Source organism: Pteropus alecto, unplaced genomic scaffold, assembly GCF_000325575.1.
Source record: "Pteropus alecto unplaced genomic scaffold, ASM32557v1 scaffold42, whole genome shotgun sequence".
Lineage (NCBI taxonomy): Eukaryota > Metazoa > Chordata > Mammalia > Chiroptera > Pteropodidae > Pteropus > Pteropus alecto.
The window spans coordinates 3475826-3502269 of NW_006434825.1; the positions used below are offsets into that span (position 1 = coordinate 3475826).

At 42.0% G+C, this 26444-nt stretch overlaps 1 protein-coding gene across 1 annotated transcript in view; it reads right to left on the reverse strand.

The window, feature by feature from the left end:
- Window positions 1–8951: 8951 nt before the first annotated feature.
- The window catches only part of VAT1L (vesicle amine transport 1 like), a 132991-nt gene continuing 115498 nt past the window's right edge, over window positions 8952–26444 (reverse strand). Inside the window, exons 8-9 of the mRNA XM_006909710.3 lie at window positions 10509–10592; window positions 8952–9502 (exon numbers count right to left, since the gene is read on the reverse strand). Coding sequence (XP_006909772.1) covers window positions 9404–9502; window positions 10509–10592 — 183 coding nt within the window. The 3' untranslated portion in view covers window positions 8952–9403. The remainder of the gene's footprint in view (window positions 9503–10508; window positions 10593–26444) is intronic.

The following is a 26444-nucleotide window of genomic DNA, read 5'->3' on the forward strand; positions in this document are numbered from 1 at the left end:
TTTAAATAACTTTTCTAACTTGTTAAGTGATATTGTGTGTTTTCAGTGACTTGAGCATTAGAGAGTGCTTAACTTGATTTCTCTGGCAGATTCTGGAATCTCAGTCGCTATATGTAGTTTTAGGCATTTTATGTAACTTCTATGAGCTTCATTTTGTCATCAGTTAAATGGGGATATCTTATAGGATTGTTATGAGTATTTGGCAAGTTAATACACACAAAAAATGCAGTTTTTCATTTGGGTTCTCCCAAAGTAGCCCCCAAGATAAGGAATTGGATTTAGGTAGTTTATTTGGAAGATCATGCTGAGAAGCAGGAGTGTGTGTGTGCGTGTGTGTGTGTGGAGGTGGGGTAGGTGGGAGAATGCGCTGAGAAGCAGGAGTGTGTGCGTGTGTGTGTGTGTGTGTGTGTGTGTGTGTGTGTGTGTGTGTGTGTGTGGAGGTGGGGTAGGTGGGAGAATGTGATAAAGAAGGAAGGAAGGAAGGAAGGAAGGAAGGAAGGAAGGAAGGAAGGAAGGAAAAAAAGAAGGAAGGAAGACATGCTTGATGAGTTAGTTAGCACTGTGGGCAATTTAGGCTTGACCCCACCAAGGGACCCTTGAAAGACTTTATGGAACATGCCTCAGAGTCATGACATCAGACAAAAGGGGATCTGAGTTTTTATCCACCGGCTCCCATCCTTTGTGGTTGAGGCTGCCCTTGGGGGTGCTACCCTCACTACTCACCACAGTAATTCTGGGGTACCTTCATGTACAGTGCTGGAGTAAGCCTGCAGGCACAGAAGAAGAAAAACAAATGCAGGTGCTTGAAGTGGGAAGCTGCCAGCGTACCAGCAACTATCTACAGGTGTAGGCAAACTCTGGCAAACCAAGACAGTATGTAGTGGGGCATCAGTGGTGACTGCTACCAGGGCTGAAAACAGTATCTGGTGCTTTGTGAGTACTCAGCATACCGTAGGCATAGTGAACACAGTTTTAACTGTCCATCCTTCCTTCCTATGGGGGATCTATCCCTCTGTCATTTGATGTGTTTCTCTAGAGTTGTCATTCAGGTAGCCAGTTCCTACCAGGACCAGTCACAGGGGTGGTCACATGATCTAGCCTAGCCAGTCAGAATAGGCATCCCTCTGCTTCAATGATTGGTTTAGAATGGACATGTGACCCAAGCTGGGCTAATCAGAGCCTTCCTGAGAGCACCTTGATTTATACCAGAGCTGGTGGAGAGAAAGTTCTTTTTCCTTCGGGGTTGGGAGGAAGTGGAGAGAGAGCAGGAGTGACCACCTGGCCAGGAAGATGTTAATTTGGAACTTTGGGCCCCCATCTTTCCCAGCTGCTGGGAAGAAGAAATCTTTCTGCCAAATGGAGTCTTGGGTTCTAGGCAGTATTCCTTTACTTTCTAACTGGGTAGCCATGAGCATGCCGCCCAATATCTCTGAAATTTAAGATCCTTGTCTGTAAGTCAGGATGATATCTACCTTTCAAGGTTTTGGTTTGGTTCAGCAAAGGCATGTGTAAAATTCCTGGCAAAGAGCAAATCCTCAGTAAATGTTAGTTTCATTTTCATGGTTTACCTTGATTCAATTTCACTCTATGGAAACCTCAGAACTCTAAGCTAGGACATTTTTTTTTTAAAGGATTTCAGTGTTTATGAGTGTTTGTGAGCATGCCAGTGGGCCATTGTCCTATTGAAACCACAGAACCAACTCGAACTGGCCCTATTCTAACAAAATCAGAACCAAAGTTCAAACCTTGGATATACCACTTACTAGTAACACTCGTGAACCCTTAACTGCTCCCCACCACCACATAGAACCAAAGGACCAGGATGTAACCAGAATCTGAATGCCAAAAATCTTCCGGAGGTGAAGGGTCCAATATCCAGGAAGATCTGGTGCTGAAACGCCTTAAATCTTGCCCGAACCCTAGATCTGGGAGACAGATTTGAGCTTTGCCTCCTTGCCAGTTGAATTTGCAGTAAAACTTTTTTTCTTTTCTCAAAAGCCGGTGCCATCAAATTGGCTCATAGGTGCATCAGGCAGCAAGCCCTTGCCTGGTAGCATCGTGTTAGTTTTGACTCTCAGCTCTGATAGGTAGTGATTTAGTTTCTGGGGGCCTCCCATGCACAAGCATCCAGCTCCCCAGGAAAAGTCTGTATCACCAACACCTCTTTTTTCACCACTCCTGAAAAGGAGAGGGGTTCCTTTCCTTTCACTCATGCCATTTAGTCACCTTAACTCATGACCAAATAGACTATGAATGGATTTTGGGGTACTAGCCAAAAAACTATTATTCCATTATTGACCACCTGTCTCTTCTGCCTCCAAAAACTAGACTAAGTAAAATGGTGAAGTTGATTTGCGGGAAGATTTCCCATGGTCTTCTCTTACTTGGGAACATTCTCCATTAGCCCCTTGATTAATCTCTTGGCTTTATTACAAAATCTAGAAACGTGGAAGGGACATTCATAGATTTCTACAACCCAGTCTTCTTAATCTTTTGCCTCTTCTCTTGATACGTGCGATAGCTAAATGGACCATTCCATGAACCGACCTTGTGCTTCCTCATTGATGTGCCTAAAGGTAGTTATTTCTCCTAGAAGCTCTCCTCACTCACTCCTCATGGACAGTTTTCATCAATCATACCACTCTTTACTGTTCCAAACATATAAGCTCTCAGTTCCAAAGCAGGGTGTACAGATAAACTGCCATTTGCACAAGAAATAAAGATTATTGTTATCACATCATTAAACTGTAAGTCCCTTGATGGTAGAGGCTATGTATTTCTTATTTTCCTTGCTAAGACACTAAAAATGCTGTGTCAAGAACACACTAGGTATTTGATCACTGTTTGTTGAATGAATGAAAAAAAAACTTGTTTTGAAAGCAGTCACCATCTGGTTTCCAGACTCGAAATTGTGGGCCATGGTTACAATCTGGTTACACACACACTGTTACATTTGATCTTCATAACAATTCTAGGAAATAGACAAAATGGTCATCCCCATTTTAGTAAGGAAAAGCTTAGATGCCAAGCAATTAGCCTAAATTTGATCGCTGATTTGCAAGATTCCAAGGCTTATGCTCTTAATTGCTGCACATGTCTTGGGTGCATATGCAAGTGGCATGTGAGGTTTTAGTTGCTCCTGAGTCACTCCTTTATTTGGATATATGGGTGCCAATCGGAATAACTCATGGGACATATTTTCCAACATCTTTGCTTGACTGGTAATAGAAACTCTGCTCATTCTGCTTCTGGCGGAGAATGCAAAAAACACTTACGTCTTAGACAGTCTAGGCTGCTCTAACAAAGTATCATAGACTGAGTGGCTTATCAACAACAGAAATTTATTTGTCATAGTCTGGAGTCTAGAAGTCCAAGATCTGAGTATCAGCATGATTGACTTCTCAAGAAGTCCTTCTTCTGGGTTGCAGACCGTCAACTTATTGCATCCTCACACAACAGAGAAAGAGAGGAAGTAAACTCCCTCATGACTCTTTTGTGGGCACCAATCCTATTAGACCTCATCTAGTCCTGATTAATTCCCAAAGGCCCACCTCCTACTACAATCACACAGTGGGTGGTGGGGTTTCAACTTACGAATGCGGTGGGGCACACAAACATTCGGCCCACAGCAACTTATTTTTTCTCCCACAAACAAATTTGGAAGAAAATATTGAGACCTATGTATTCTCTGTCGTTAAAAAAAAAAAAAAAAAAGTAGGAAAGCTACTGAGTATTTCCCAAGTTTCCCATTCTTCCCAGCACTGGCAAATGGGAATAGGGAAAGGAAGCTAATATTTATTGAGTGCTTACTCCACGCTGTGTGCTGTGTGCTTTAAGTACTTTACTCTCATGAACAACACCACTCATCTTAAAAGACTTCACTCGAGCATCACTTTCTCCATGTCTGCTGTCTTCACCGTCCCTTTCCATCACAGAGTTGACCCCTTTCCACTATGCCCTCTGCCCTCTAACGTAGCCTTGCTGCAGTCATGTCGCACATCTTGGTGTCCAGCTCTTTCTTTCCTCTAGACCTCTCTACCCAGAATAGAAGCCACTACTCACAAATACTACTGAGCATTGGAAATGTGCCTAGTCCAAACTGAGAAATGCTGTAAGCATGAAATACACTCTAGATTTTGAAGTCTTAGCATGAAACATAGAATGTAAAATATCTCACTAATAACCTTTATGTTAACTCTATGTTGAAATGATTACATTTTGTGTATATTGTGTTAAATAAAATATTATTAGAATTAAGTTTTCTTATTTCTCATTACTTTTTTAATGTGACTATAAGAACATTTAACTTTGTATGTGGCTCACATGTATTTTCATTGGATAGCACAGTTCTCGAAGGTAAATTTCTTGAGGACAGGTCTTATTTTCTTTTTATTTCTAGAACCCTGAACAAGGTCCTGCATTACAAACTTGTTGAATAAACATGTGGTTGTATTTAACATTGAGCCCCCAGATCTTCTGGCCCCAAATGAAGAATAGACCTGAAATTTGGCAGGAAGATCCTAATGAAGCAAGTTATCGTGGTGAGATGGAGAGGCATTTTGGCTGTCTCTTCTGAGCAGAAACTGTACTCTTTACATCAAGAGACGAAACAAAAGCAGAAAAGAAGGAGCAGTGAGAGTTAATGGGATAGCTGGAGTCAGGATGTGGTAAATAAGACTGGAGTATAGTTTGTGGAAATCCTCAAAAGCTCCCCACTTTAACTTCAGAATAAAAAGTAAGTTCCCTGGAAGAGTTGTAGTAGAAGCTGTGGGTACTGGCCCCATATCTCCTCACTGCTCCCATACACACCATAGTCAAGATATAGAAGCGACCTAAACGTTCAGCAATAGATGACTGGATAAAGAGGATATAGTGCATATATACTCAGTAACATACTGGAATATTACTTGGCCATAAAAAAAAAAAAAAAAGCATGGAATCTTACTATTTGTGACAACATGGATGGACCTAGAGGATATTATGTTAAGGTAAATAAGGCAGACAGAGAAAGACAAATACCATATGATTTCACTTATATGTGGAATCCAATGGCTCGTTGTGGCTGTCTGCGGAGGGCATTGTCTGGCTGCAGCAATGTGCTTGATTCACACAAGGGGAAGGGCAAGAATGTCAGGGAATCAACACGCTTGTTGGGAGTAGCCCTTAACGAGTGATGCACAGGAATTGATGGATAAATACAACTTCCTCGTCTTTCAAGTGCAGCAAATGTGTGGCCTGTCTGTGGTCTTCCACAGTGGAATCCTGCTCATCAACACTCCCTGAATTGCCTCCTTCCTTGTCCTCTTTTACATTTTCCTTCCCCCATCTGTGCTTCTTGGGATCATTTCCCAACACTGCCGACAGTCAAATCCTTGTTTCGATGTCTGCTTCGGGAAGACCCAAACTGGGGCAGAGGGTCACGGTATTGTTATCTAACTCCAGAGCACATTTAGTCTCCTCTCAGATCCCTCTTTTCATCAAACCCTGCATTTACTCTTAGTAATTGCCTCCGCACCCCAAGTTTTAATGTCACACTCTTGCACATCCTTCTTCCTTTCCCTGGAAATCTAAAATTATCAAGTGGGCATTCAAAGACCACTGAACCCTGTGCTTCCATCGTGCGTGTCTCCTGCTCCATTCTGTCTCCTCGTAACATGTATTTCGGCTACACTGTTCCAGTCTCCATGCCACAAATGTTTCCCTATGCTATGATGGCTTTTGAGAGGTGTACCTCCATTACTAACCCCACCCACACTGCTGGAAAAAAATTGCCAGCTGCTGGACCTCTTCCCCATTCTCAGTTATAAGTAGATTTTAGTTTAGATTCCAGTTTTTGTTGCTGGCTATGAGGCCATGAGAGTTACATGAAGTACTTGAGCATTAAAAGAAAACATGAGAAAATCCTTTGTGCAGTGACTTTGTAAGAATTTCACTGACAAGGTAACTAACTTTTCTACTTTGTAAATTTGGGTTTATATATACACTGGCATGTTAGTAACATGGGACTAGCTCTCTTTTTTTTTTTCTTTCTACTGAGAAATGTGGTAAATACAGTAAAGCCTCCCTAATCACGAAATCCTCTTTTACGAACTCTTAGCCCTTAGAGGTTTACTTTTATATATCTCTTTGATAACCTTGAGATACTAGATCACAAAAATGAAAATGGTTGAGATGCATGAATTTTAAGATCAGTACTTCGCCGAACACTTCAACTGAGGGCCAGAAAAAAAAAGGGTTTCTTGATATGCATATTATTTGCTGCAAAGCAAAACAAATTTCCAAACATATCCTTGAAATCAAAGGAAAGAATCCCTGAAGAGTTTTTGGTGTCCAACAAATGATCATTTGAAATGCAATGTATTTTAACCTTATGTAAGCCAAGAGAGCATGACAGGGCAGTTAAGAGCCACAATTCTAGCTTGGTTCAAAGATCCTGGCTCCATCACTTGATAGCCGTGTGATCATAGGCAAGTGCCAAACCTCCCTATGCTTTATTCAATCTTATCACCTATAAAACTGATGTAATGATAAACACTACCTTTCAGGGCTGTTTGGAAGGTAAGCAAGTTAATACATACATAGCTTTTTTAACAGCAAATGGTAGATACCTTATAAATGTCATTATAATTATTGTTTTTGTTACCATTATTAATATATGATGTATTTAGTAGTTCTTTTATTTAGCGGTTTTATTTTCTTGCTTGAGGGAACTCGAATGTCTTTTTAAAGGCCTGTCTAATCTCAAACCCTGTTTTTCCATGTAGTCTTCAGTTTCTCATCTAAAGAGTCTTCTATCACATGTTTGTTTGTTTTTTTTTAATTTTTTCTTTTTTAGTCACCCATTCCTTACATTTCAATAGGGGGGCTACTTTTCCAATAACTATTTATGTGGAGTAAGTGATGCCAGGCGAGGTTATGCTATGCTGAATACTTTATTTATATATTTTATGTAAACATAATTTGCTTTGTAGGCACAATATAACAAAAGCTCTAAAGCCACAAATACATTAGACAATGTTTCAGTTCACTCCAATCAAGCTTAAATTACAGAGAAGCCTTCACAGTTCCTTTAAGGCAAACTGAGACGTTCTTTACACTTCCTTCCAAAAAACAATCGCGTGATGGGAAAGGAAGTACTTAAGACGAGAGGGCATTAATTGGTTAATTTTGATGTTTTTTCTCTTATTCATGGCATAAATTGATTTTATTGGTCAAACTCTAGTTTTTTCTTCTCATTCTGTATTCTGAGAAAATGAAAATTATTTTCCACAATTAACTGGCATTATTTGTGATTACTGTATTAATCTCGCTTGTTAAACAACAAAAAAAAAACAACAGATTTGAGGAGGAGTGAGTTTTTGTGTCTCCTCTGGACATAGTGAAGGCCATCTGGATTCTCAACGCAGAGTTCCACCCACCTGGCAGAGGACAGCCTTGATGTGGCCAGTGGCTCTTTCTTCCCCCAGCCCTAGAACATGCCATTTCTGTTCAGCTCACTAGTAGTATCACTTGGGTAGTGGTTCTTAGGACACCATCGTCAGCTTGGTTATGGGAGAAACATGACCAATAATTCATCATTTGGCAAAGGTGTTGGTGGAATAAAACCTCTACATCATCTCTCTAAGCGGCCAGACCTGGAATACTGGTGGGTCCTAAAGTAGGAAGAGAAGATGTTGGTGTCTTCTCTGAGGTCCTCTCAGCTCTCGGCACCTCAGATGGCAGCACCCTTGTTCATCTTCATTATTTTGCACATAACATTCACAATGAGGAGAAACTCCTTCCAGATAAATATTTGGCATAAATAAGTCATCATCACAAGCTTAGGATAGGAAAAAAAAGAACATGACTAATGAGGTGACATTTGCTACAAAAGGACTTTGGAAATAAAATAGGTAATTGATGAAATGCATTCACTCCCATCATTTTGGGGGAAGAGTTGGGTCTGTCCTGAGGCTCACTGGTAGAGAGATTGGGCAATGTGGGAACCCTCCAATGTCTTCCAGAATGTAAAGTGAGCTGGAGTGCTGATTGTGTGGGTTTCTTGTGTCTCCAATTTGGTTTGGGAGTGATGGAGTCAACCCTTTGGGCAAAAGGACTGGGAGGAGGAAAGGAGGAGCCCCTCCTCATGGAAACTTTGAGCCTTTTTCTCTTCCTGCAGGGGAACTGTTTGCCTCAAGCCACACCATGTGGGGTGGGGTTGGGGGTGAGGTTTCTTAGAAGTTTAGGAATTGGAAAATCGGACAAGAGTGTGCAACCAAGTAGTTGGGTCCCCAGTTCCCCATCTGCACAGTCTGCACCATAATTTTATATTTCAGAGGAGAGGAACTGCACATTTGGCATCTGATACTGAACATCAACCTTTGTGTGGCTAGAATTTGTTACATGTTGGAACATGCTTTGGCAAATGAAAAGATACTGATTTTTTTTTTCCAAATATGGTCTATCAAGGAGGTCTTCCTCAGGGGAATCCACAATAAAGGTGGCTGCTCAGTACTAGGAAATGAACATAGCAAAATTGAGAATGCCAATGGCCAGTGTGCAAACGCAGGCGAGTCTCAGAAATGAGTTCTGAAATAGTCTCACATGTGGTAAGTTTTCTTGAAATAAAATATATATGGCAGGTGGGTTGTGGTGGGGAGAGCATTTTGCTCGTGAGATACTGTTTCAGAGGAGAAATCTCTGTGGCTGGTCCTCAAGCTCATGCTGTTGACCCATCTTCTACCCTGAAACATTCACATCCATTTCCCTGTGTTCGTGGATAATAACCAGTGAAGAGATCAAGCATCAGAGGGTGAGAGGAGAGTAGTTCAAACTTTTGACTGTGAAACAACTGGATGAATGTAAGGAAGTTGCCTCTTAAGAGGGGAGAGGGAAAGTTACAGTTTGGAGAGATACTAAGTTTATGGGCTCATAAAAACTTCTCCTGGCCTACCCTCTTTCTGCCAGCCAGATTGGCAAGTGTTATCAGAAGCATGGGTGGCTGGCAGCGAAAAGTATCATTGGCCCAAAGAATTCTAGGATCTGGATAGTACTCTGTGATAACACCTTTCAATCCAAATCTGTCTTTGCCATGTCTAGTCTCTTAGGCACTGGGCCTATGGGCTTGTATTAATTTGCAAGGCTGTTCTAGAACTGTCAAGGACCCAAATATAGATGGTTTTGAAACAGGGGAGAGGGAAGAGTGTAATACACAGACGGGGGAAGGACATAATACTGCATGGAATGGGATTGGCACTTAATTTCAAAAAACAACAGTGATCAACAGCTTTTTAGCTCAGCTGACTGCAGACAAACACAACACGCACTGGACTACAGCATTTGTTCACTGGGGCACAGAAGAACTTCCTCAGCTGGCTCCTCTTCTACCAATGACCTTCCTTCATTCTTCTGCCTGGGTTCTGGGTTACTGGATAAAGGGCATCCGCTCCTTGTTCTCGCTGTCACCCTCGTGGTCCTCCTCCTCTTCTCCTGCCTCACTGGTCTCTGTGCTGTCATTGGCCATCTGTAATTCAACGGAGAACTTATGAGAAGGCATTGCAACCTTATCCCCAACTTCTCTGAGCATCCGATGATACCACTTAGAAGGATTTCTTTAAGGGCCAAGAGCTAGGGTTGCTTGCTTCCCTGGGAAGGTAGTGTGTGGGGTATTAGCTGTCCAAGTAAACATTTTTAAAAATACACACTTCAGACTAAAACATGTAAGAAATTGGAGTTCTTCCTCTTTTATAAAAGACATTTATTCTTTTGCAGTTCTAAGACTAAACATATGAGAAAACAAAAAACTTCCTAAGTATTTTCTTCGTTAAACCTTTTTTTAGAACTTAGTGTGTATGAGAAATATTTTATGCATGTCATTCTAATTGACTTGTGAAACTTTGTCAATCTCCAGTTTTCAGAAAGGGAGACCGAAGCTGGAGTGGCAAAGCAATAGTCCAGGTCACACGCTGGGGCTCAGAGCTGGGCTTTGACCCGTGCAGTCTGGTGACAGTCTATGTGTTGACCGCCACATTACATAGTCCCCCTCAAGTGGCCCTTGCAAGAGCATTTGTGGTGTCAGTTTGACACGCTCCACTCCTGGTGAGATCCCTGGGCATCAGGGTTTTATCCTGATTAAAGAAAACAAAATCGGTGGAATCATCAGGAGGCATCTTGGAAGCAGTGAGCATGAATCTGTTGAGTATGTGAATGTGAATTTATTAGATTTTACCAGGAATCCCTCCTACTTGTGGCAGCCAAGAGAGAGGACTTCGAATAGAGAAAGGTTGTTTCTACCCTTTTCTGACTGCTCTCAGATTGTTCTTGAAATGCTCTCATTGAAGCATTTTCCTTTCTTTCTCCACATGTATCCCAGTGTATAACTAATCCCTCATTCACACAACCATTTGTTTACCGCTGGCCTCCTCTGCCAGCCCATGAGCTGCCTGTATTTCCCTCTGCCCCACTTGGGTCTTTGCCCAGTAAGACCCTCTTGTGTTGAATTGACCAGATTCCTCTGCTTTTTGACTCACCAGTGGAGTTGGGGTCTTCTCTACATCCAGAATTAATTTGCCAATGTTCCCTCGGTCGTGAATCCGCTGCATGGCCTCCTTTACCTGAGAGACAGGGAGAAAAATTGGAGCGCTGATTAGGTGAGACGTGGCCCAAGTGTAAAGGCCTGGGAAAGCCAAACCACCAGATTCCCACTAGGGGGCGCTGTGGTTTAAGTTTAGTGGCTAAGCTCGAGATGGTTTTGGACGTTGAGTGCAAAAAAATTCTGGTTGTGTTACACACTCTGATCTGTACAAGCAACTTGCTCTCCTGGGTCTAAAAAAGGAGGGTGATAGCTCCAGAAATAAGTAAAATAAAATTTCTTTTTAAAAAGGGTGTTGGTGTCCCGGAGAGGAGTATTGTGGAGTTCAAAGAGTTACATGCTGTAGAACGACAACGCACATCAGCCAGAGGAAATGTTGACCAATAAAATTCTTTTTGAGGGTTATTTGTGCCCTGCTTACCTGAATGCTATATCATTCTGACTCCTAATTTGGCTAAAATGACTCATTACCCAGGCTGAACTACATTTAAGAAAATTACCATCATTCCTGGTATTGGGTGGAAATTTTGTCTCCACCTAATATTTTCCCAGAAACAGTATTCTCCCCAGAAAAGAGGACTTACTTTCCTCCCCCGCCCGCTCCCCCAAATGATAGGGGCCAACAGATGTCTCCTGGAACCCTTTATAAAAGCAAGGGCGTGACATAATCTGATATATGCTTTGAGCATTTCAGTCTGCTGCTGTGTGGGAAAAAGAACTGTAGGGGGTGCTGTGAGGATTAAATGAGATAAGGAAAGGACAAAAGAGAGGCCAGTGCTTGGCATCCTCTGTCCTCCACATCTCTTAGTGATTTCTAAATGGAAATGAAAAATCTCTTGATTAAAAAAGGAGTGTCAGTAGACCTAGACTAAATATTTTTCCTAAAGTCTCAGATTTTTAAATATTTTTGTTCATTCAGTCCACAATACTCATTAGATGTTACTTATAGGCTAGATGCCATGGTTTAAAAAAAAAAAAAAAGAACTAAAAACTAAACTAGGGTGTCTCCCTTGGGGAGCTTAGTCTGGAGCTGATGAAGCAGTGTTTGCTTTTATAAAAACCAAAGCCATTTTCTCATTTGGATAAAAACTTGACAGAACCATTAAAATGTGTGTATTAGAATTGCTCTTCTGAGACTTTATCCTAAAGACTTAATTCAAATTATGGGGGAAAAAAACTAGCCACACAAAAGAAACTCAGTCACAGCATTGCTTTTAATGGCAAAACACTGAAGCGACGTATATGTCACAGAATGAGGGAACAGTTAAGTAAACCAAGCTTTTTACATCGATCTACTGAATGGAAATGTTATGTAGCTGTTAAAGTGCTAATTATAAAGAACGTACAGCAGGATCACATGCCTTTATACTATCGTTCGATGAGGAAATCAAAATGCATGTTCCCCTAAAAACAGGACATCCTAAAATTACTAGAAAGGGATTCAGGTATATGATAAAACGTCATTGTAGCGGAAGTGAATCCCTTTTAACTCCAGTGTCCAAACATTGTTATTTGATAACATGTTATCAAATCCACATTTCATATAAATTAAATATATCTTTAAACGAAGCCGTTGGATAACCTAGCATTGGTTAGAATCAACCTCTTTTATAGACTGGTAGTGTCATATGATTGCTAAATTTCCTGACCTTGACATATAATCCAGTAGATTTCTTCTATTTCTGTGGTAAACGTTGCTTTTCAAAGTGCTTTCATATTTGGTCAGAACATTTATGGCTACTATTTACTGAAAATCTTGAAATATCACGGCAGACAGCTTCTAAAAAGGCTCCCAACTATCCTTGCTCCTTGCTCACGCCCATGTGCAACTCCCTCCCTGTAAACATGGGCTAGTCCTAGTGACTTGCTTCTAACCAGCAGAACATAGTAAAAGTGATGAGATGTCACTTCTGAGACTAGGTTATAAAAGATGGTGACTTCTGTCTTGCAGTCACTTTCTTTCTCTGACTCTTCATGCCTTCTCACTCTGATGACACAAGCCGTCATGTTGTAAGCTGCCCTACGGAGAGGCCCACGTGGCAAAGAACTGAGGGAGGACCCTGGCCAACAGCCAGTGAGGAACCGACACCCTCTGTCAAAAAGGACTTGAGGAACTAGATCCTGACAGCAACCAATCAAGCAGATCCTTCCCTAGTTGCACCTTGACATGAGACCACAGCCCTGCCTGACACCTCAATTATAGTAGCCTTAGGTGACATCCTGAACAAAAGGACCCAGCTAAGCCTCGTCCAGGTTCCTCACTCACAGAGACTGTGAGATCCTAAATGTTGTTTTAAGACAATAAGTTTTGAGGGTAGATTGTTATGCAGCAATAAATTAACTAATACATTCTTACCTTGCATACATAATTCTTACCTTGCAACATATATATTACACCCATTTTACAGATAAGTACCTTGATGATCAAAGCTATAAACAATTTATTGAAAGATTCTATGGCTATCAACAACAGAATTGTGGTTTAAACTCAGGTTGTCACACTTCAAAACCGATGTTTTTCCCAGTTCCACCCAGATCGTGTTGCTTCCTTTGATTCTCAAAGTCAGAGGAAGGTGGTAGGTGACAACTCACATAATGGTTTCCCAGAATTCAGCTTTTTATTACTTTGGAAAGTCATTAAACACCTGGAAACTCCTTGGAGATTAGGAACAAATTTTAAGCTCTTTCTCTAATAAGATAGAGCCCAGGGAAACAGAAAAGCTGTTTCCTTACCAGTTAAAACTTACTGTGATGCTAGAAAAAACGTCCCCTGCAGGGCTGGCTCTAATCTGCATATTTTTAAGACATTTCTTTCTGAAATGAACCGGCTCCTTGAAGTCCTTGGTGGGGGATGGAGAAAGGGTTAGGAGTCTTTCCAAGTCTGACCCCCAGTCCTGCTGTTTGACTTTAAATCCTCGGAGCTGCTCTTAGAGACGTGAAGGAGTCCTTTTGACAATCACTTAAAAGGAAAGAAACTACCATTTTTTAATCAATTCTTTATCAGGCACAGTGTGAGGCATTTTACATATGTTGCTTCATTTTAACTGCACACCAAGCCTTTGAGGGGAGTATTGGCAATACAGTTTCACAGACGAGAAACCCAAAGGTGAAAATCTGAGGAGTCTGTCCCCAAGTCATCCTCTGAAAGGTGGTTAGAACAACATGGGAATTGAGAGAGCAGAGAGCAGCCTCTGCTTTTCAGGACTCTGGACAAACTCTAGGACAAGGCTCTGTGGTCTGTACTCCGGAACTGCCCTCAAATAACACCATCATGGGGCAAAGTCTGCAAAAAAAATTTTGTTCTTATGTTACCAGTTTACAAACCAGTTTACCGTACCCAGAAGATGGTGGTGACTGCCTCCAGAAACCTGCTTGTCTCTCTCAGGGCTACTGGAGAGATTTTTCTAAGGCACACGTCTGCTTAAAACTTTCTCCCATGGCATGCAAAAGCCTAGCAGACCTGCCTTGTCTGGTACAGTAGCCACTAGCCAGCCACATGTAGCACTGAGCAGTTGAAATGTAGCTAGCACACGCTGTAAAATATATATCCGATTTCAATGACTTGGTAATCATAAAAAAGAAAGTAAACTACGTCATTAAGAATTGTTGGCACTGAGTAACTGTTGAAATAATAACATTTTAAATATTCTGGGTTAAGTGAAACTTATTGCTAAAATTAATTTTACTTGTTTTACTTTTCTGAATGTGGCTACTATAAAATTGAAAACTTTGCCTGTAGCTCACATTATAATTCTGCTTGAACAGCACTGGACTCAATTGTTAGGAGCTGATGTCTCTTGCCCTTCCTGGCTTTATTGCTTCCCCTTCTCTCACTCCTGCCACTGGAGACATATCTGAAGTTCATTGAGCCTTTCAACCTTGCACCTCTGTAGAGACTGGGCTCCTTCCTGGATTGCCCTGGTCCTGGGGCTACCTCAGATTTGTCTCGTGGCTGTCAGTTTTGGTGTGAACTCTTCTAGGGAGCTGCTCTGCTCCCCTTGCTCCTGCCCCTCACAGTCTGGGCTAGGTCTCCTTTGGGTTCCCCTTAGCACCTGGGGCCAGGTGCTAATGTTACTCTTACCCTTCAGCTTAGAACACACTCAACGGCCTCTCTCCTCTACGTTGCAAGTCTCTGAACCAGTGCGCTGCCACAGATGTAACTAAGATTTTCTCTAATTTGTCACATTAAGAAATGTAAAAAAAAAAAAACAACAAAAAAAACCAGTTTAAAAAAACTGGTGAAAGTAATTTTAATAATATATTTCTTAAATCTATCAAAAATATTATCATTTCAACATATGCTCAATATGAAAAAGTGTTAATAAGATATTTTATATTCCTTTTTGTACTAATTATTTGGAATCTAGGGTATATTTTACACTAACAGCATGTCTCAATTCAAAGTAGCCACACTTCAGGAGCCTAGTGGTTGCGTGTGGCTCATGTCTACCATTTTGGAGAGTGCAGCTCTAGATGGGCAGGACAGTGGCACCAACGTCAGGGATCCTAGTGCAAAGGAGTATCTGGCATATAAGAGACTGTAAAATGAATGAACGAGCAAGTGGATATGTGGAGAGAGTGAGATGCCATGTGGCTGAGCCGTATCCAGGGGTTTCTATCCCATCTATCCCACATCCCAGAGCTATCTCTTGGTGGTCTGCTCAGTGCTGCCTGGGTGGCCCAGTAGAGTCTGTACATAATCAGGGCCATGGTCCCCCACACCCTGTCTGAGACACCACTGCCAACTGCATGACTGGCCAGCTCTGGTCTTAGTAGCTGTATTTTCCAGAGCTACGGATTCAGTGCATATTTAGGCCATCTTTACTGGATTTGGTTCCCTTCCAGACAGTAGGAGGAAATTTGTTATGTCATTTAAACATCTCAAGATGCCAAGATTCTGAGTACAGAGGCCATCTGAACCTTTTCTGGCACTTCTTGTCCCTGGGAGGCAACCTGAATACCATCTCAAGTGGACAATGGCTGGAAGCAGTAAGAATATCATTGAGTCCTGGACTCCGCTTTGACTCAGTGACGTCATTCCGGCAAGTCTCTTCATCTCTTTGTCCTTCACCGTCTTAATATGTTAAGTGATAACAGCTATTCCGTTCATTCATTCAGTAAGTCACTCATTCAGCAGTGCCACAGTCATGTTTCAGGAGCTGTGTGTAGAGTAATGGGTGAAACAGATATGTGTTCTCTGTCCCAAGGGAATCACAGTCTCACTTATTATATAGGTTAATCATAATAAGAATTTTACTATATTAAAAATGTGTTCCTAATTCATTTATTTAGCCCAATAGATCAAAACACATCAGTGTTGGTCCTGTACCATTAGTCATGCTTCAACAAAACCCATTGGCAGTCAAGATGGCATTCAAGCATGACTCATGGGGAAAATATAATTGGCTTGGACCACGTTTGCGGAAGAGCAGTAGTTATGATCATTCTTATTTCTGTCTGCAATGGACCTGGAAGAGGTGTGGTTTTTAGAAGCCCAGCAAAACAACAGTGAGCAAAGACCTATAACATCCTCTGCCCTCATGAAGTTTATGGTCCTATAGGAGAGACAGACTTAATCAATCGAGAAGGTCTCATATAAATGTAAGATTGCCCCCTGATAATTCTAAGATGGTGTTATGAGAACGTGGGTGGGAATCTGACCTGGTCAGGAATTAGGGAGGGCTTCTCTAAAGAACTGATTATTAAGCCGGGATTTACAGGATGAGTAGGATGTAACTAAAACAAGAAGAGAGAGAGAACCATCCCAAGCACAAGGAACAGAATACGAAAGGAGAGACTGAAAAGAGGCCAGTCGGCGGGAAGACAAAAAGCATATGTGAATATGGAGCAAGATGCTGGGAAAGTTGGTTGGGACCTTTGGTACTATATTCCAAAGAGCTTCCAAAAATGAAGTTGCCCACACTGGAGCGTACAAATCTAGAATATCCTCTAGTCACCTTCTAACTGAATGGTTGGTTCCTTCACATTTGGGTAATGAGAGTTAACAATGCTTACCCTTTGTTTGGGGTCTCATTTAATGTTTCATAATATTCAATTTCCTTTTGAATTGGCATGCAAGGCAGAAAGTCATTAGGGTACAAATGACACCACTTAATAATCAAAGCTTTTGGCTTCTTCTATGAATAGTAATGAGCCTAGCCACCTAAAATAGGAATAAAATAAAGATGGATGATTCCATGCATCACTGTGCCTATTAGATGATAAATTAAAAGATTTGAAAAAAAGAAATGAGTAATACTATAATTAAGAAGCACATCCACCCAAGTCATCTACGGAAGATTACTGATATTAACAATGGCCATCTTTTGGACTGTGTAAAATCCAAATTGGGTGTGGAAAAGTAACATTGCAAGTAGACCTGGAATCTGGATTTCTGTGTTCTGTCAAGTAGCTTCAGGAGTCTAAAGTGAGTGAGTCCCCGAGGCTTTGACCTGGATAGAAGAGTAATCGGAAAAGTAAAATGGCAGGGGCCATGGAATTACCCACTGAGAAGGCAAAGAAAAGATATAAACACTCAAGTTCTTTTTGGACCAGTTGCATATGGGGGCTTTGCAATAATGCAGGGCATGGAGTACGATGAGACAAGGGAGGTGGCCAGGGTGCAAAGTTCAAGGTTGGGCAAGTGCTGGGTCAGCACCTGAGAGTGAGCACCTCCTTCAATATTGCACCCTTGTCACCTTTATTCCTCAACCTTCGTCCTGACCTGTAAAAGGGTGTCTATTGTTTTTAAAGGAAGGAAAACATTAAGTAGCTATCATAAGTAACTACTTGGCCACAGGACAGCCAATGGGGATGCTCCAAGAAGAGTTTTTAAGGGACTGTTAGTAGAAACACTGGCCCAGAAGAGGTAAAGAACATTCTGAGAGTGGTCCTTTTTCCCTGGGTACTTGGATGGCACAGATTCTCTTGATCAAATCTATATATATCATGGGCATGAGGGGTTCAAATGAATTAAACATTGAACTGAAAGCCAGAATGTTCTGCAGAAATCTGCAATCCATAATCAAGCCAAACTATATATTTTTATCCTACTGCATTTTGAACTAAAACAAAAGATGAGAAAAAAAAAAAAAAGTGAATCATCTCCAATATTCGAATGTTCCCCAGTGTTGTGTTTGGATGGTTAAATAGAATTAAATGGACACTCAATGAATGTTTATTCCAACATGTGAGTTGAGGCCTCAGGAGGAGGGTAAAAGGTGCATAATGTGATTTCTGTTCCTTGCAGGGAAATATCTATTGTGCAGTCTGTAGGAGGGACATTTGAATTGTGACGGGGTACAAAAGAAGAACTAATTTGGATGGGAGAAAGATGGAAGCCAGGGAAAACTATGGAGAGAAAGTAACTTTTAATCTAAGACTTGAAGGTCAAGTAGAAGTTTGTCACTCAGCCAAATAGAAGGACCAATAAATAATCTAAGGAAATAGTACTCTACTCAGACGATGACTCACTGATGGCCACAGGGCCCTGAGGGTGGTGATGGTGAGTTACACTTTGAAAGTCCTCCTGAGTTGCTTAAGCTCCTTGGATGTGCTAGACAGGGATGAAAAAATAACCTGAGCTCCTGCTGCTCTCGAAATTCCACACAACATGGCAGAGCTTACCAAATATAATTCTGACTGGTTCTTGCTTCCAATCTTTTACCAAAATCCTTCACTTGGGAGAGATACTCTATATTTCTTCTGCTTGGAGGACTCTAGTTCCTTATTCATGGTGTAACTACCTTGCTTCCAGATATGACTGGTTTTATTTATTCATAGATTAAGAATTCTACCCTTCCGTGCTCCTAAAGGTTTCTCCTGGAACCGCCAAACATGAGAATTTGTGGAAAAGAGTTAGAACCATAAGGAGCCTAAAGACCCTTCAAAGTCTTGAAAGTTCTCAGATGGATAGCTGTCTTCTCAAAAAGATGACAGCCAGACCGGCTGATATTTAGGGAAGTGCAGTTTAGAAGGCAGAGGTGATCTTTCTCTAGGCTTGGGGAGAAAGGGCTTGTTTGCAGGTGTCTGAGGCATTATTATTGCCTAAGGGAATTGAGGTATGCTGACTATGTGATCTAGACATTACTGTAATTTAGACATGTGCCAGGGTTCCTAGGGTGCAGAATTAGAGATATGTCTGGGACGAAATGTCTGGAACCTGTGGAATGGTCTAAAGCAAGGAGCAGAAATAAAGGAGTGGTTGTGTTTGTATGGGAGGTGTTTGCCTGCACGGCGCTGCTATAGAAAGCTAGTTATCTACCACTTTGACTGAAGTTTGAATGATCTTGTGGATCCTCCCTCTTAGAGGGAAGGGTATGAGAGGGCCTAGGACTGTAGTGATATGAGAGTCACCACCACCCTTAAGTTGTATTAGGAGAAGTTGAGAGTCTCAAGGAAAAAGCTGAACCTAAAAATCAGGTCAATTTAAAGGACGAAGGAGGGGCGGTGGGGGACATTGTTCATTATCGTCACAGCAGCTGACATGACAAATGCTTAGCAGGCGCTGTCACAGGGCAAAATACTTTATATGCATGATCTCATTGCGTTGCATCAACCCTGTGAGGTAAGTGGGAGTTTGTCAGACTGTCAGTCAAAAGTACATAAAAATATTCTCCCTTTTCTTTTTGAGTCCTCGTGGCTCGTGGAGGAGAGCTGGGATGAAACTCAGGTTTAGCGCGGTGAGATGGCTTGCTCAAGGTTAAACAGTGAAATATGCGGAAGCCAGGCTTCAAACCATGCCCTGTGTGACGCTAGGGCTTCGTGCACTGTTGCCAGGTGTTCGAGAACGGGAAGGAGCCTGGGAGGGTGAAGGAGAAGGAGAGAGGAAGGCAGGCTGTTGGGTTCTGGGTACTTGCATTGTAGACGCAGTGCTGCGTGCTTCCCTCTGTACTTTCACATGCACCTTGCTTCTTCCTTGGTTATGACACTTACTCCATTCTGTCTTGAAGAGTTTCTCAACTTAGGAACTAATGACGTTGGGGTCACATAATTCTTGGTTGGGGGGCCTGTCCTGTGCATTACAGCATGGTTAGCAGCATCTCTGGCCTTTACTCACTAGATGCCAATAGCACAGTGTGACGAACAGAAATGTTTCCAGACATTGCCAAATTTTTCCTGGGGGCAAAATTGCCTCCACTTGAGACCAATGGTTTGATGGGAATAAATTCCCATCTCCATCTGTGGGCTCTTCAAGATCAGGTAACTGCCTCATCTCAGTACCCGCATGGCACCTTGAATAGGGACTTATCCACAGGAGGTTGGGCTCTGCTCTATTCCCACGACTGAATAGATGGCGTGGCACGTGGTAAGTCCTCAGCAACAGAACACGATGTGGTCTCTGACCTCAAAACACTCACTGGTTAGATTAAGCTTTCTCACTTGCCTGCGTCAAAATCATAAAGCACGGCTTTTAAAAAGGGACGTGTCAGCCTCACCCTACCCCTATTTGTTGAGACAGTGACACAGGAGCTCTGAAGATGTAGACCCTTGAACTTAACTGGTGCTTCATTTAACAAAGTACTGGCTGCTCTCCATGAAGCAGACACTGGGGTTGGCTGAGTCACAGCGAGGAACAGGAAAGACGAGCCCTCTGCTTGGCTGATGCAGATTCCCTGAGAGGCTAGGCTGGTGTTCCACGTTTTAATACCTGGAGAGGTCCACTTTATCACTTGGCTTAAATATTATTGCATGTTGGAAAGTAGTAGAGAGTCCCTCCCAATTTAGGGCAACTGAGAAAAAATCAGAGCTCAGCTTTTGTTCTGCATACCTGTTCAGAAATCAAGCAACTTAATTTCTGCTCAGCACATCAAGAACCCTGCAAGATATTGCTTGACCATTAGATAAACTCATTCGGTGTGTCTATGTGGCCCCTCTAATGACCCAGCAGCTGAGTTTCATCTGTTTATGGTTCAAGGGGATGATCTCTGTGGTGGTGGGGTCATAGGATGTGTATGCATAAGTTAGAATCAGTGGGTTATGTGGGCAACCCATGAACCACGGTGTAATGAGCCAGATCTTATTGTGATCTGAGCAGAAAAATCAGAAATCAGTTGTAGGCTGGAAAAGCGGTGGGAAGGCCCATTTTATTTTGAGGAAGGAAGCAGTGGGATATAGTGTGACCCAATGGCTAGTAGAGATGTATACCCTTGAATTAAGAAACAAATTAGTTTTTCTGTCAGGTGAAAACAAAAGTCCAGAAATAAAACTGTATTTGACTCTAACTATAACCAAGTAAATAGTTATTTGCATATGGACAAGAACCTGGAAATAATACCTTGAAAAATCACACATAGTATGCATCTAAACTAATGATTCTTTTCATTTAAAAAATTATAAACACATTGTAATGTTTGGGTAGTGTATTTGTTTTCTAGGGCCGCTGAAACAAGGTATTTCAAACTTGGGTGGCTTAAAACAACAGGAATTTCTTACACAGTTCTAGAGGATAGAAGTCCAAAGTCGAGGTGTCAGCTCTGAGGGAGAATCTTTTCCGTGTTTCTCTCCCAGTTTCTGGTGGTTGCCAGCAATGCTTGCGTGTGTTGTCTTATCTCCTCCCGTGTGTTGTTTCTACCCTTGGTGACTGCCTAGCACAAGGCCCTATCACCTCCCTCCAGGATGATTTCTCCAGCCTCCTATTTGGTCTTTAAGTCTCCAGTCTTTTCACACATCAGTCTGCCCTCTTTTTGCTTCCGGAGCCATGATAACTGATTGATACAGTTGTATATCTTTCATGTTGCAAGAGACTGTAACGCTTGAGACTGTGCTGTAAATTTAGGAATGATAATGATAATAATAGTGATTCGATGGCTAACACTGACCACTTAGCACATGAGCTGGGCACGTACTAAGTGTCAAGTATTTTTTAAAGAATAGTCCATTGTTCCTTACACCCTACGATGGCTGTGTCATGTTCTCTTTTTACATGTATAGATCACGAGGATCAGGGAGGTTAATTAACCTACCCAGCAGATTTCTAGAAGAGCTGGGGTTTTAACCTAGACCGTTTATGAAATATCGACAGATGAAATGATATTACGTAGGGATTTGCCTTAAAATGCTCCAGAAAAATAGTGGGGGAGGGTAGGCAGCAAAAGAAACAAAACTGGTCAGATGTGAATCACTGTAGAAGCTGGGGTGATGGGTACGAGGCTGGGTGGGGCGGGCAGAGGGAACATCTGTATTCTGTTATTGCTACTTTTGAATATGTTTGGAATTTTCCAAAAAGGTTATAAAATGTGAACCTTGAGCTTTGTTCCCCAAACAACAGCCATAACAACAATTTTAGCACCCAAATACCTAACTGTTACATCATTGCTGGGACCCCAGTATATGTATGATGATGATGTGACAAAGGAGGGGTTTGGATTCCTTAGAATCTTGGTGCTAGGGAAGTTCAAGGTGTTATTCTCATCTCCCCAGATAGAAAAATGTATCTTTTTAGCCAAAACGAAACAACAAAACAAAAACAAAACAAAAAAAACACAAAAAAACAGCTTTGCAAGAGTAACAGCTTTTAGTATTGAACACCTACCATGTACCTGGCAGCGTTCAGGGAGATGCATGCACGTGACCCTGCTAAGGTAGGGAGGCCACTGAAATAGTCAATAATTCCAACAGAGCGTGGGAAGAGCTATATTCTAGGTATGAAAGACGAGGCGTGTGAACCCAGGGGGAGGAAATGACTCAATTTAGAGAAAAATGGCATTTGCGCTGGGTTTTCAAGAGTAAGGGTGGCATTTTCCAGGAAGAGAAAATGCATGTACTGAAGACGAGAACGGAGTCCTGAAAGTGAACGAATAGCTCATCCGGGGAACTAAGAAGAGTGAGGGACGGAGGAGGCCCTGTGCGCCCTGCAGGGTACGGTGTGCCCAGCTTTGTGGGCGGGGCTTTCTCCTGCGAGGATTAGGGAGCTAGGAGAGGTCTTCACTTGGACATAATCAGTCCTGCGTTTCAGGAAGATGGATGAGGTAGTAATGGGGGAGGAGAGACTGGGACACCCATGAGAATTGGGAATGAGGGCACTGGTGAGTGGAACTGAGAAGGTTTGAAGGTGGGACGTAGAGGTATGCTGTAGAATCCCGCCTCACCTTTAAGATCATTTCAGGCTGTTTAGAGTGGAAAGATTCTCTAAAATGGCATGTTTTGAAAGATTCTCCATTAAGCAGAGATGAGAGCTGAGGTAATTTGATTTATCTTCATCCATTTTAATTAGCACTGGAAACAGATGACCTGGCTAGCCCTGGAACCTTTCTTATGCGGGTGTCTGTGACTCTAAAGTCTAATTTTTAAATTATCTCTGCCCATTTGCTGAGACACAGAGGGGAATCATGGGACTAACCTTTTCTTTCCTGCATCTTTCTTGCTTGTCTGTCAGCTGAGTTTTTTCCTCTAAGTACCAAGGCTAATATCTACTGTCTTGAGGTTGTGTTGCCATGGCAACAAGACAAAAAAAAAAAAACACCCAGACTCATATGGAGGGCGGGGAAGTAAGTGGATGAAGGAAGTGTTGTCTTCCAGCAACTTCTCATTCCTTCTCAAGGGCTTTTTGCCTCAGCTGACTGTCAGCGAATAGGATGCAGAATGGCTGGGCCACCCTTGTTCCAAAGTGGGGCTTCTCGGGTGCTCATACTGGACTGATCTCTGAGGGGCAGCCTTGGATAGCAGTCAGACCTCCTGGAGTCATGAAGAAGAGCAGATCTGGGAAGGTCTCCATAATGGACAGAGAGTTTGGTAGAGGTTGGGGAGGTGGGTGGCAATTCACTAATACAACACTGAAGGCATAACCGTAACAAGTAGTGTAGAGAATGTTCTCGGAGCCTTTAAAAAATGTTGCAAATCTTTAAAATTCTCTAACCTAATAATTCTGCTTTGGGGAATATATATCCTAAGGAAAAAATCTTATATTATCTGGACACGGGCTTTATATCCAAAATGTTTGTTACAGCTATAATAAAAAAAAAATGAAAAATAACTTAGATGTCTAGGAACAGGGGAACTGTCAAATAAACTCTGATAATCTCATTTGTTGCAGTGTTATGTGGCTATGATAGCTTGAAATGCTTATGAGTCTATAAGAGGAAAAAAAATAGTCTGCAAAATTTTTTACGTGATGTGATTATAATTTTGAAAAAATGTCAAACCCCCAAATAAAAGAAAAGCAAAACATACCCCGAAAATGCACAAAGAGATAATACTGGAAGAAAAAACTAACAAAATGTACAGAAGAGTTATTGCTGGGTGATGGGAATATAGATTTTTTCCTTCCTTTTTTTTTTCTTTGAAGGGGAATATTCTTAAATGTGTCTATTGAGCAAGTGTCATTTTTCCTATTGGAAGAGTTCCTAATTTAAAAGTGGATGCTGCAGTCGGGAATTGGCCATTTCCAAGTGAATGAGTTGATGGTCTCACCAAGTACAGATACCACAGCCAATTATTCCACTATTTTGGGGGCTCTTTTTTTAGGGGGTGGGCTCTTCTATGTGTTAGAGCAATTCTAGGCATTGCGGGAGTTGCAAAACCAAATGATTTGACATCTTTGGCGGACTAGGTCTGTTAGCTTTAGAATGGTTTTGTAATGGAGCACCCTGAATGGACTTTAGCTCAACCCAGATACTCTGTACAAACACCCAGCACACAGCCCTGTGTGCCACACGGAGTCTGTAATTAGCCTCGTCATTCATCATTACTTGGGATTCCAGGCCGGTTTTAAAGAAATTATTCCATGGATGAAGAAAGCTTGGAAGTATGTTCAGTTTATCCCTGTATATGTGCAGGTGGAATGATAAAGACCCGCCCCCCTGCAGGTCCCATCTGCCTGGATTGTTTTCCTTTCCCACTGCTCATCTGTCTGCAGAGTCTTGACACAAAGAAGAGGCAGGGATACGTGCCTCTCAGCCACCCACAGCTATTTAAGAAACTGAAATAGATCCAGAATAATGTGGACGAAAATAGCTGTTTGAGCTCTGATTACTGTAGGCAATAGAATAGTAAAAGTAATAATGATAATGGTTATGTTTATGGAACAATTACAACATGTTAGCAGTAACCAGCTAACTGGTTAACCACCATCACCTTCTTTAATCTTCACAACTTTGTCCATGGCAGGTACATTATTACTAGTTTACAGATGAGGAAATTGAGGATCCTAGAACTTAATAGGCTCAAGGTCACATGGCTAAAAAGGTGGAAGAACTAAGACTTAAAGATGGGAACCTGGGTACTTAAAATCTGTTCTATGACAGGCGTGTAGTTACTTAGTGCTCCTCGCAAACCTGAGAACTATAGAGCATCATTGAATCTTTTAAGGATGAGAAACCTAAATCTAAGAGAGCTTGAGTAATTTTCCTGATGTTAGACAGCTAGAAGGCAGCCCAGCTGGGATTGAAACTCAGGCTAGTGTCCATGTGACTCTAGAGCCTGCTTCCTTTCTCCTCCCGCAGCAGTGGCCCTGTCACCTAAGCGTGGCAAAGAATGTCATGTAAATATTTCATTTCTGACACTTAACACTGGACCCAGTACAGAGCAGATGTTTAAAAAGATTCTTGAAAAGGATAAGTGACGTATAGATGCTCAGAATCTACACAAGGCAGTGAGAGAGTTCAAGGTGCATCCATCTATTCCAAAGAAAATAATAATCAACCAACCAAACAAAATAATCAACCAACCAAACAAAAACATCTTTGAATCACTATGGAAGGAGTGTTGTTCATTATGTATCAGAGTGTCCATCGTAACTTTTGATCAAAGAGGTAAAAACATTTCGCGCTCTGAGTAATTGGTTTTGCTCTTCTAGAAACTAGGTGCTGCTCCATGGGGCTGCCTTGCTGGGAGGTGTCTTTGAATAGCACACGGGAGCCAGTCATGAGGAGAAAGTGCGGTGGAAGGCTATTGTGCGGAGATGAAGAAAGTACTGTTGCAATCCCAAGAAAATGGCCCCTAACTCTGCCAGGGGAGTGTAAGATTTATTACAGCCATTCCTTTTCAGGATGAAAATTGGAGTCCCTTTAATACTCCAGGATAATGTACCCTTTCCAGAGAGATGCAGCTCAATAAATCCTGGGAATAGCTTTGTCAGTGGGAGTCCTGGAGCCATTGGAAGACCTGGCCTTATGAGGTCACTTGACTTCCTCTACTGCCCTTCTGCCCTGTCCCTTGCCACAGAAGACTAGGCCTGAATGTAATGTGTTTGAGCTTGTGCTGGGCTCTGGGGCAGAGCAAGTTTGCTGGAGACATAGTGGGTGCTGGAGCTCCAAATCCAGCCTCATCACTTCTAAACTGCGTGACCTTTAATTGGTCACGCAACCTTTCAGAGCCCGTTTTCTCATCTTAAAATGGCGTAATAATGCCTACCACATGGAATGATTGTAAGAATAAAATGAGATAGTGAGGTCAAGCTACAAGCACAGAGCCAGGCATATAACAGGAACTCAATAAGTTCTCTCTTCCTCTTTACTCTATTGGAGTAGGATGTTCAATGTCATAGCCAGGGTGAAAGTGAACTTTAACGGTAGGGACATGACTGAGGCTTTCTGAGGGTTGAACAAGGACCTTATGAAAGACCTGGTGGATAAAATATTTTGTTTCTTTTTTTTTTCCTGGAGTGCTTACATGGATGGGTTTAGGGTGGAAGATGTATATCAAGAGAGATAAGGTAAGATGGACAAGAGGCAAGGTGGGCAGAGCTTCAAGTGCCACAAAGAGCATTTCAGGGCACCAGTGGTAGAAGAAAGTGACCTTCACTACGTATGCTGGGGGATGAGGCACCTGCAGGGATGCCTGATGACAATGCTCCAGTGGTGGAGTAGAGCGCCCCTAGGGACAAACCCCAACTCAGTTACTTACCAATTGTATGAGCTTGGGCTTGGCATGTAAC